This window comes from Trachurus trachurus (assembly GCF_905171665.1).
Source record: "Trachurus trachurus genome assembly, chromosome: 9".
Lineage (NCBI taxonomy): Eukaryota > Metazoa > Chordata > Actinopteri > Carangiformes > Carangidae > Trachurus > Trachurus trachurus.
In genome coordinates this window covers 18,633,495-18,645,829 of record NC_139895.1, presented here as the reverse complement: position 1 = coordinate 18,645,829, position 12,335 = coordinate 18,633,495, and the positions used below count along the sequence as shown (strand labels likewise).

Below are 12,335 nucleotides of genomic sequence, written 5' to 3'. Positions count from 1 at the left end.
ATTGTATTGTATTATCAGGCCAACCAGCATTCAGTACTGTAAGTCTCCAGAAATCTGTTGTCATGATGATTTCATACCACGTAGAGTTTTGATGTCTAATCATTTTAGTTCATTAGTTGTTTTTTTTTGAGTATTCTCTCATGACTTCAACTTAATTTGCCTTGTGCACTATAATTTTTTGCAACACACGCTTTTGCATATTGTTTCACCACCTGTTAGTTCTGTGATAAACATATCTCTCTGCAGGCTAAACAGAGCGAAGTTTAGGTGACGCTGTACAGTGAAAGTGATAAAGGAGTTTGTCTTTAGGATAAAGGTGCTGTGGCGTGCGAGCTTAAGTTTCTGTGTGTGTGTGAACTGTGTGATCACGTAGACGATAGTGAAAGGAAATATGCGGCTGACCACCAGTGTGCGTGCAGTGGGACCGCTTTGTGGACGGTGTGAGTGACCATGAATACGTGTGTGAGTGCGTCTGAGAGCCGGAGCATGTGTTTGCATGTATGAGAAAGTGTGCGTGACTGTGGCCCTCTTCCTTTCATATGAGCCTCATGTGACACAAGATGCTGCCCGTGCACGAGTATATATTATTTACATATGCGTGTGTGTCTACGCGCGTGCAGTTTTTGTGAGCACATTTCTGATTTGGTGGGTGCGTGTGTGCTCACATGTGTGCGGAAGGCCATCTGTCGGTCAAGTACACAGGGTGTATTGTGTGTATGGGGCGCAGGTTAGGTTTGCTCCTTCAGTGACTGGAGACTTCACTGGACCACATCAAGGCCTGTCTGGTTCTACTGGCCACAACATGTGGAGTGGAGGAGAGGGGTACGACACAACAAGGGGAAAGAGTTATTAAGAAAAAGCCAAGAGGAAGAAAAAGAAGAAAAGAAAAAAAAGTCACCTCAAGTTTATTTGTGGCGCCTTTAATCAAAATGTCTCAAAGGGCTTCACAGTCTTGTATTAGACTGAAAACAAAAACAGCTCCTCAAATGAGCAAAGGAAAAATCTCTTCAGCAAACCTCTGATGGGAACAAAATTAAAAACCCTGAGAGAGATTACAGAGGATGAAATCCCTTCCAGACCTGGTAGGTGTTGGGGAAAATGACTAGATAAGAAAACAATAATGGCTGCAATTAGATAGTGTTGTGTAGTGGCAAAGGAAAGGTTGACTGGCAAAAGCAGTTAAGAGTAATAGTTGGGCATTTAGTGTTTGTTTCATTATAGAGGAAAGCAAGTAAGCAACATGCTGGTATACAGTATGTGCGCAAGGCGCATAACATCATGTTTGCAACTTTGTTCGTGTAAGTCAGTATGAGTTGAAGCATTTGTGTGTGTGTGTGTGTGTGTGTGTGTGTGTGTGTGTGTGTGTGTGTGTGTGTGTGTGTGTGTGTGTGTGTGTGTGTGTGTGTGTGTGTATGTATGGTGGTGGGTGAAGGAGGGGTGAGAGTGCAGTAATAAATGAAGGAATGTCACTGTGTAATTGCATGTGCTGTCAGAGAGAGAGGCCCAGCGAGAGGAAACGGTAAGAAAGGGGGTAAGGAGAGGTGCAGCAGACAGCTGCTCTGCCCCAGGGCTCTCCCCAGGAATGTAACCCAGCGCAGGGAACAGCTGCTGGGTCTTCGCAGGCCAGAAGGGCAGGGCTGGCACCAGAGGATACACACACTGTAGACGCACACGTACACACACACACACACACACACACACACACACACACACACACACACACACACACACACACACACACACACACACACACACACACACATCATTGTTCCCATGAGGAGAGAAGGTAGAAGAGTTTCACTTAACCTACACCTTTTGCTTTTTGTCATGTGTGCTTTGGGAGTAGTGCCGAGTAAACAGTGGCTGCAGAGGATATGTGGGAGAAAGATTTAGAATTTGGAGGAAAAGAGGAACTAGAAAGCCCTTCTGAGAGCAATTAAACTCATGATTATTGAGTAGGTTGCAGAGGTAATGTGAGGATTTAAGTGTGTCTGAACTAAATGGAGCATCGCTCTGCCTCCATTCTCATGCTGCATAAACAGGTGAAGGGCAGCACCAACAAACAAAGCAAAAAAAAAAACTGCTCTTAAAAGTGTGCACACGTTAACACGGCACTCAGATGGATCCATTTGGCTCCTTTGTAGAATGCTGCTTCAAAATGAATCTCTGTACGAGCGTTGTAGAAATGCCCAAAGCTTGAGCTGCTGAAACAGAATCAATCACCAAAATCCCACGCTTGGTCACTGTACTCTCCAAAGGACTAGTTTATTATCCTGAGTGTGTGGAGATAGTTATGGAGGAGATTGAAACACCCACAAAAAAAAGCAGCCAAGGGAAACCGTCAGGCTTTAAAGTAGTGACAGTGCTTTAAAAGATATTTCATCTGGATTCTTTTTATCGCTCTTCTGTCTCTTTTATCATCCTCTGTCTGCTCCGCAAGACTATATCCATGCACAGTGTATCCACGCCGGCGCACGTGCACGCTCATAGCAGATGATGAAGGATGATGGCTGAGGCAGGGACAGAGCCAGTCTCTGATCTCTCCTGTAACCGCGGCAACAGAGCTCCTATTGATCCTCCGGGAGAAAGGCCAGGCATTAGCTTTCATACACACACACACACACACACACGCACACACATACACACAAATACATTCATACACAAACACATACAGTTAAAACACACCTGTACACCGCAAGCGCACACATACTACGAACACACACGTGGACAGGGAGAATTAAATTGAACTTTTAAACATGAACTTTAGATCGACATACTGTAGCTTCCTTTCTACACTAAAACAAAATTCACGTCCGTTAATCCTCTGATTCTGGATGAATCTATTCATTGTCAGTGGAGCCTCCAGCTTTGTCTCGCAGCTTGTCAGATGAGCTGTTTGTCTTTTGGTACTGAGGGTGATCTGTTCACATTAATGTTTGAGTGCGCTGGCCAAAAAAACATACAAATATAAATTCTTTCCAATATGGCAAGTTTTGAAAGAATCGCTACATAAAGATAACAGATTATAAATCTGCTTATTTACAGTATGCTTGGTATGAGCTGTGTTGAGGAGAAAGTTCTCCCTCTAATTTACCGTATTATTGTTTTATCTAGTCCAGCTCCATCAGCTTTGGATGAGGAACATCAACTCTGAAATTACAAACAGCAGTGATCTTATGTAACTTGAGAAAATAACAATGCCATGTTAAAGACTGATAAGAGCAAATTAAATTATATGTACTGCTTTGAGGTGAGAAATGCTTTAAAGTCTAATTCCTTAATCTTTTTTGGGGTTTTTTAAGCAAAATGTTCTTTGATTTCTTAAGTAATTCTCTAATTACAACCCTAACCCTTCAATAAAAGGTTTGACATTTCAAGGTCAGATTTTAAATTGAGAACTTCTGTTTCATTTGTAGTTTTTTTCCCCCCCTTTGTTTTGTCTTCCAGGTCCGACATCGCTGGTGTGAGCTGGTGGTAAAACACGCACACACTCAGGCTTATGGAGACGTGGAACACTTCCTGGTTCATGACCAAGTAAGTACACACAAGTGTGAAACATTTTGTCTTGTATGACACAGTGGAAGATTCAAAATGCCGAATCATGCTGTGGGAAATGCTTGATCATAATGAGAGAAATAAACCGCATGATTGCATATGTGTGTTTCAGGCCATGGGTGTGTATCTGTATGGGGAGTTGATGGTTCACGAGGACCCCGAGCAGCAGGTCTTGGCTCGTCGCTGCCTCTCATTGGTCCAGGAAGACATGGACCAATCGGCACGTAGAGTGGTGGAGGAAATGGTCCTATAGCATTGGAGGTGAAGTCTCATCCTCAGGATTCTTCATTCACTGAATTTCAACCAACATCCCAGTCCTAATCAGTAGAACTCTCATTTCATTTTAATAGTTTATTGAATAGCTATGGAAAGAAATTACATCAGCAAGTCTAAACAAGCTAAACCAGAAATATACAAATACATTTGTGTAGGTTTATAAAATAAAATTCCAAGTGTCATCTCAGCGTTTAGTTTTTTGTATTATTCTCCAACCATCTGTGGAGATAAAAACCATTAGTGTGAAATCACATCAGTATAATATCATAAACAAATGTTCTGCATCATCTGATCATATGATTTTAAGATGCTGGGGCTATAATTGTTCTTTTTCTTCAGTTTTTGAAGTATTCCTACATTTGAAAATCAGTATTTTTTATCTCATTGTTGCCCTCTAAGTCTGAAATGGCTTCTGTAAAAGAAAGCTTTGTGTTGGATTGATCCTGATTTCATCTGCCCCAGCGGACAGTCCACACTTGAGTCACTTGGCTACCTATACTGCACATTCCTTCCTGAGCCCATTGAGCATGTGTGCATGTGTGTGCGTGCGTGCATGTGTGCGCGCACATGTGTGTGTTTGTAGACTCAGAATGGGGCCTTTTCCGTGGTTTCACAGCAGCGCCGTCAGGATGTGTTTGTCAGAGAAGGAATTTGGGAATGTGTTCCTCAAACAAACGAGAGAGGGAAGAGAGAAAAAAGGGAGAGAACGGGTCAGCAAGCATTTCTTGAGGGGCTCAGGACGGACTCAACTCGATGTGGGGTGATTTTTATACTCTTGACCTTGAAATTCCTCCTCTGTGTGTGTATGTGTGTATATATGTGTGTGTGTGTATGTATGCATAACCACAACTGTCAACCAGTGGACTAAGAACAGTGAGAGTGTTTATTGGTCTCACACTAAATGAAAGGAAGAGGGAAATTTATGGTTTACACAGACAGATGGACAGAACAGGGAGGAAGAGAGAGCGGAAGGGAGGACTGGAGTGAAGACAGGTCTCTTTGAAGCTGCTGATCTTTTCATAATAGTCCTGGAATTACTGACACTAACCTTTTAATAATGAGAGCAGACTATTACATGAATCTTGGCTCAGCAATTCAAGTAAAGTAACCCAATGCTATAGTAAGTGCAGTAAAGTCAAATACCTACAGCTTATATAATTCAATTCTTTCAAAATATTATGAAGCTTTTTTTTTCCTGCATTACAGTTTCATTCAGAACCTTTGACTGTAGAAACGCACATGAAAGAGGAGGGGAGAATAAGACGTGCAACAAGTGTCTTGAATCAAATTAGAATGACTGATGAAAAATGATCTTTAGTTACGTTCACACTCAAAATGTTTTATGTTCAATCAACAGGCCAGAGGCCAACAAAATATAATCTATTTATATGAAGTGACTAGTGAATAAAATAATTGGTCTTTCATCATATTTTATTGATAAGGAGAAATGGTTCCAAATTTTTTCAAACTTACTTTCACAGTTTTAACCTTTGAAGTTAGTTTCCAGCAAAATGCTCATATCGTTGGTTATAGACTGATTCATTGATGTGCCACCTCTTTATTTCAGAGCCCACCTCTGAAACCAACCAGCTGTGTTATTATCTCGCTCGCCCTCCAGACTCAGTGACTGTGAGGTCAAACAAGACGTCTGTGACCTTGGTCAACACAGGCTGCGTCAAGAGGCACTGCTAAATACTTGTTCACATCAACCTGAGCGACTTACAGCACTAAATCCTTTTTTAGGCCGTGACCAAACCACTACAAGACAGCCTTTTATCTTCAGACACTAACACACACACACACACATACACACAGAGACAGCTTTATGCATTTGCACAGGATGTGAAAGGCTTTCTAGACAAGTGCTCGGCATCTGGCTCAGTCCTGATAAATCTCCCTGACACACACGCACACACACACACCCGCGCGCACATACACCCAGCACACATATGTAGCGCCTATCTGTCTGTGCCCGCAGCTCTCTTGTCATCATCCCTCACCTCCTCACTACACCTCCCTGTGGAGCCTGACCACAAGTACAGGAGAAATGAAACGGGGCAGCAAAGGCGAAAAAAAAACAGAAAGAAGGAACAAAGAGTTTAGAGATGAATATCCCAACTTTTCCCGTTGCTTCCCATTGGACTGAACCAAACAAGCCTCTGTAAACATCAATGGATCATGCTGGTCAACTGAGCTCAGGTCCAGATCTCTCTCCAATTAAAATGATGGATGAACAGACGCTTCTCGCTGCTATTGCATATTGCACTGTGGGGAGATGGATTTATGTTTTACTGCTCGGTTTGTGTTCCCCCATCGTCCTTTCTTAAGTAGAGCAGTCCTCCCTGTACCCTTTTACACCCACCCACCCACACACACACACGCACACACACACACACACAAAGGGAGACCACAGTACAGTGGGATTAGGCTGAGGCGGGCTGAGAGGGTTTTAACTGAAAACAACATGTCTGTCAAGGCGCACTCCCTGCTCTGTGTTTTTAAACCTAAAAAGCACAACCCTTTAAAGGAGAAGGGTGGTCTCTCCCTGTCCTTTTTTTTCCCTCTTCTCTTTTCCCTTCCTGCTCACTCTCTCGTTCTTTTCTTCCCCTGGTACATGCCTCTGGAATCCCTCTTGATCCGCTTAATGAGGGGCATATCGCCGGGTTAGCCAAGCGTGGCGAATGGGAGAGGAGGAGAGGGGTAACCAAGAAAATAGAGTGAGAGAGGGGGGATCTACAGGTCTGGTCTTTCATGACTGCACTCTGATGATGGCCGACGCAAGGGAGAAAGAAAGAACAAAGAAAGTTGGAGATTTGTCATTTTGTGGGTGGTGCAGGTTAGCAGTGGACTGGAGCAGGACTTGAGGATGTAGGTAGAGAGAGAGAGAGAAAAGAGAGAGAGAGAGAGAGAAATCTTGTTCTTTCATGTCTGGGCTGTGAGGGTTCCTGGCGTGCTGATTTGTGACTTATGATAAAATCACATTGCCAGGGATTACCACACAGCCCTGACCCAGCCGGCTGCTATGGCAACCAGAGCCCCTCCTATACACACACACACACACACACACATATGCACGCACACGCATTCTCTCTCTCTCTCACTTGCCCCCCCACCCCACCCCACCCCTCCCTCCCTCCCTGCCTCTCTCCCTCCCAGAAAAACGTAAAAACTTAAGAGGACATGATTATCTAAGAGTGTGTGTGATTGTGTTTGAGGAGTTGATGATGTGGGAAGTGCAGAGCGGAGAAAGGATGATGAGGGAGCCAGAGGGTCTCCATGTGGGTGTTTGTAAAAGTGTGTGTAAGTGTGTGTGTGTGTGTGTGTGTGTGTGTGTGTGTGTGTACGTACATGTCAGTAAGGCAGACAGTTTTTCCTATCCTCTCTCCAGCCAGGCACAGAGCTTAGCTGATTGGTGAACAGTGATTGATTTCCTCTTTGTTCACAGTGGCTAAGTTCTGCACCTGAGGAGAGCATGACCCAGACAAGCAGACAAAAGGAAGACAATGAATCTGTGTGAAAAGAAATATAAAAGAAATGTTCTTTAAAGTTTTTACAGTGGCCAGGTTGTGTGTGTGTGTGTGTAGACAGCTGAGCCTTATTTCCCCCCACTTTAATTATCTAATGTGTGCTTATACATTTCAGTCACAGAACTCCTTCCCCTTTGTCCTGTTTTCTCACTCCTTACCTGATTGCCCTGCGCCCTCCTTCACCTTTCCTTTCTTTTCTTCTTATCTAATTTCTTTCTTCCCCTCCTTTTCACCTCATCCCATATATTTCCTCCACCCGCAGCTCTCCTCTCTCCCACTCTCACTTGACTGCAAAAGTTTCCAACGAGACCCTCTCTCACCCCGACGAATTACACACACACAAGCCTCCTTGCGAATTCAAAACAGCGAGCAACATTACTAATGAGCGCCATGCTACGCTACGCTCTCCCACTTTCGCTTGTTGTTCTTTCTGCGTCTTTCATCTTCCCTCCTCGCTCTGTGCTCCCAACGCCTCTCCGCCTTTATCTCATTTGAGTTACGTAGTATAAAAGATAATCCCGCGGATGATGCCGGTTGCACGCTCTGTAGTTCTAGCGAAGGTGAGAGCCAAGTACCTCAGGAGAGAGACTGTACTTCCAGTACTAATGAGGCCTGAGGAGACCCAACGCTACTTAATGCTGCTGACAGACATTTCATCAATCCAGGAGCAGTGGCCACCATCATCACCCTCATCATCATCACTTCACCCTTACTATGTTTTCTTTCTTACAGTAGATACAAATTATACTACATACTGCATATAGTATATTATGTATACACTAAGGAACATCAGATATGTGAACTGTTTCGATGTCAACCAAACTTTGATTACTTTTTATTCCCAGATGTGAGCAGCTGCTCGATTTCCATTGCATTGTAAGAGAAGAAGGAGAAGTGACCTCTTACCGACCATCCCTTCATCTTTGTTGAGAGTTAGATGAAAAGATCGATGGTGCTTTCATAACTCTCCATTCAATAGCAGCCAATTAGCTTAGTTTAACATAGAGGCTGCAAACAGAGAAAAACAGCCGTCAAGCTCCATCAAAAGGAAGTAGCGTGTGTAAATGCGTAAAGTGAAAAAAAAAAACCTGCTTTTTGGTTTTACAGGAGATTATGGGTTGAACTGTTTTTTGGACAGGTACTGTAATATGACTCCCTGGAGTCTCTGTTGGTTGCTTAGTGAACACACAACAGGTTTTTGGAGCAACCAAATGAGTTTTAACTTGTTCATTAGTGAGCTTTGGGACAGTGTGAGACTAGCTGTTTCTCCCTGGATTTACCGTGCAATATAGGTTTGTATTGTTTAGTCTCAGATTGGAGAAACAAAAAACTGTGAGCCTATGAAACACTGGCTGATAAGGAAAGGCATGTTAGGTCACACAACATGCTTAGTTTCTCAGCGTTGCAGAGTGTAGTGAGGGAGAGTTCCCAAATCAGTCAAGATAAGGTTTATAACAAATAACAAAACAAAACAATACAAACTGAGGACGGAGTGTCTAAGCAATATGAGCAGGTTTATCACACTAGGTTTCTATTTTACCATGTACCGCCTGTTGAGACTGTCAGTCTGTCTCACATGTCGCAAGAAATAGATTTGTTACACAACAACCTCCGCTTGCATCTCCCCACCAAACAGAAAATCTCTCAGAAAAACACAACTCCTGTCACATTTGGATCGACAATGGACAGCCGAGCTGTTGATACCTGCAGCTGGACAACATGCAAACAGAAATGAGTGACTGAGATCTGAGACTTTTATAATACCGCCGATCCACTGTAACTTACTTTATAACCTTTGCTATGAAGTTGTCGCAGTCCACCAGAGTTCAATCTCTAGTTGTAATGCAAAGCTATACAGTTCTGGACCGACCAAATCAAAACGGTGACAGATGGCTGAAAATGTATTTTAGAACTGGTCAGTCTTTTTTTGGCAATCAGAATATGAGCCTTGAGGAGGTATTATAGCGCTCTATATTCACAACGACAAAATGGCGACTAAACGAGGACAGATGTGTGAATTAGAAATGAGGGCCATGTGGAGCCTGCCATTTTTAGACCTATATTTAGGGCCTGTTAAAAGAGTAATGACCATCAAAGGCCTGTAAAAGAGAGGAATTGCGATCAGAGCCTGTATCTAAAAGGTGATTTATTACACTCTAATGGGGGGGAAATGGTGCTCTGCACATCAAAGGACAAAGCAACATTGTATAGACACCAAAAATAAACTTATTCAGCCCCCGCCACCCACAACTTCTTCTGTTCATGCAACTCAACCAGACTGATTCTCTTTAATGTCAAGTATATATTAGGGAGCTGTTGAATTAAGTTCTATTTCCAAGTTTACATTTTCAATTTGATCTCATACAGCATGTGCAAGCTCCTCACAGAAGGTGGTGGAATGTGATTTTGATGGATTCATAGTTAGACTTTTATGAGCAGAGATTCATCTCATAGATTATTTTATGCCAATAATGTACCAGTAGTTTGTAATAGCTGCTACCATTCAGCAGTGGTCTCGCAGACACTGCAGTGGTGAGGTTTCCACCGAGCCAACCACACCTTTCACCACCTAGTGTAATCCAACTATCTCAACAGTTTAAATGAACCGACAGTAGCGGGGTTTCTTGTGGGTTTGGCAAAGCAGAACGCTGCCTGACAAGCAGCCTGAGCTGGCATTGCTCTTTGCCTCATTACATCCACAGCAAAAGAAAAAGGAAGAAAAAGAACACGAGTGTTCGTGGCCAGCCAGTGCTTCATGAGAAAGACAGAGCAGAGATTTGGGGCTTGGCTTCCTGTGCCTACTGAGCTGATTATCAGTCCTATAGAACCACTGGCTCAGTTCAGCAGGAACAGGAGTCCAGTCCACTCACCATCGAACCAGAAACAAAGTGTAGCACTGGTCCCATCAGAGCTCTCGCATCCTTTACCATTCACTCTTATTAGGGGTTTCTTAAGATTTCAAAGGTGGAACCACTGTTTTCATGTGTGTTTTGGTGCTACATTTTAAGACATTTTAAGAGAATAACATTTTATTTATTTAGGCTTTAGGCTAGGAAAATTCAAACTTTACATGTATTTTGACAAGTGTGGACATTTACTTTAAAGCTGTTAAAGCAGTCGGATCATCATTATCCACTACTATTACTGTACAGTAGCTGATTGTATACCCAGTGCTGAAAAAAAAAATACGGTGTTGTATATTTGGGTATTGAACTGTTGGACACAAAAAGTAAGCAATTTTGTATGTCACTTTAGGTGTTGGGGAAATTGTGAATTACGTTTTCATTACTTTGTGACATTTTATACACTTAACCATAAATCAAAGAAATAATTAACAGATGATACAATAATTGTCAGCCAGCTACAGTACAGTCCTAAATTGAACAGAATTATCTTTTATATTACCAAAACTGCAACACATCACACTGTTTCCCTGTCCACCAGAGGGCACTGACAAGTTTTGTTTGTTTATTTGTTTTCTTGTTCACAATTTCTTATTCACCAATATTGTAAAAGCGTGTCGCTCAATTTATGGTACTATTTCCACCTCCAATGTTTTTTGTGCGTTGAGTTCTGCGTGTTAGACCACACACATCTAAAGCAGGTTATTTGTCTTGGCTGACCTAAAATGGTATTCAGTATTTGTCACCTGGTAGATAACACCACTTCAGCCAGATGATTGCAGACATCTACCAAATGTGCTGTAATGCTACAATCTGTCCATATCTTTCCGTTCCAGGTTGCTGAATGCAGCCGGAGCTGACGGGAGTTTGGCACATGGGGGTGGCCCAGCCCTCAGCTCCTCTTCCTCTGTATGAGGAGGACGCTGAAGAATCGCTCAGCAGTGTGAACACCAGAAGGCTGCGCTCTTACTCTTCAGCCAAGGCCAACTGGCAAGGTTTAGAGAACAGCAGTTCTGTTCATTCAAGTCTGATGAGAAAGTTTGTGTGTGTGTGTGTGTGTGTGTGTGTGTGTGTACCATTAACACTACAAGCTGTTTATAGTGAAATGCAGTGTTGTTGACATCATTATTGCTGTGGTGAAACAGGAAAAATTACATCATTTCACTTGTTTTCACAATTATAGATAATGGGGGAGAAAAGTGCAGTTTCATAAGTAAGGCCACTGTACCTCTGACCCCAGCTGCTGTGGTTAAGTTTCTGTATGTGTGAATGTGTGTACAGGTGTGAGTTCATGTCTGTTTAGTCTAAAGTCATGATCTGTTTCTTAAGAGTTTAGACTGGAAATACCTCCAGGTGAATAATGTTTTATACATAACAAATGACTTCACTCCAGCCTGTAACAACATTGGAGTGTTACCATCAGCAACGCTCAGGGCATTTTTATACGTGCTAATTATGTTTTTATAACATCTGTGTGAAGAAAATAAAGATTTTTTTCCTGTACCATTTCAAGTGAAAATGTTCATGTTGAAAATAAAATTATGTTTTTTCTTGCAATACCTGATTTTTTTTTTTTTTTAGCTCAGTCCATTACTGAACAAGTAAAACCTGAACACAAGTCAGCTCCTTGTGCCGATTACACTGTTTTATATATTATGTTTTATATGCAAATTAGCTGTAAATGTCATTGTTAGGTTCTCATTCATAGACATCTGTATTACTTAAACATTGGTTATAAGATGCATTCTTTAAAAGGGGTTAAGCTATTACCAATGACAAGTGTTTTTTGAGTTAACTGCAGTTTCTTCTGATCAATAAAAAATAAACAGAACACGAACACAACTACATTTTTTCTTCTCTGCCCAGCTGATGGGAAGAGAGAGACCATATTTGCATTTTTCAGTTTTGTAAATTTGTTTTTCCATGTGTCCAATCTTCAGTTGATCCAAAAATTGAGACGGATTCATCAATAATGAAAACTTTCATCAGCCCCAAACCATTTACAATATTGAACATTGTAGTGAAGTGGTTGTGTAGAAGCAGATGCAGGGTTTTCTTAAATGTTACACTTATA

The 12,335-nt window shown here is 42.1% G+C and overlaps 1 protein-coding gene across 1 annotated transcript in view; it reads left to right on the top strand.

Annotated features, from left to right (window-relative positions):
- aopep (aminopeptidase O (putative)) overlaps positions 1-11,730 on the top strand; it is a 71,476-nt gene extending 59,746 nt beyond the window's left edge. The window contains exons 16-18 of the mRNA XM_083979270.1: positions 3,448-3,534; positions 3,668-3,816; positions 11,098-11,730. Of these exons, the coding sequence (XP_083835396.1) occupies positions 3,448-3,534; positions 3,668-3,808 (228 nt within the window). The 3' untranslated portion in view covers positions 3,809-3,816; positions 11,098-11,730. The remainder of the gene's footprint in view (positions 1-3,447; positions 3,535-3,667; positions 3,817-11,097) is intronic.
- Positions 11,731-12,335: the final 605 nt, after the last annotated feature.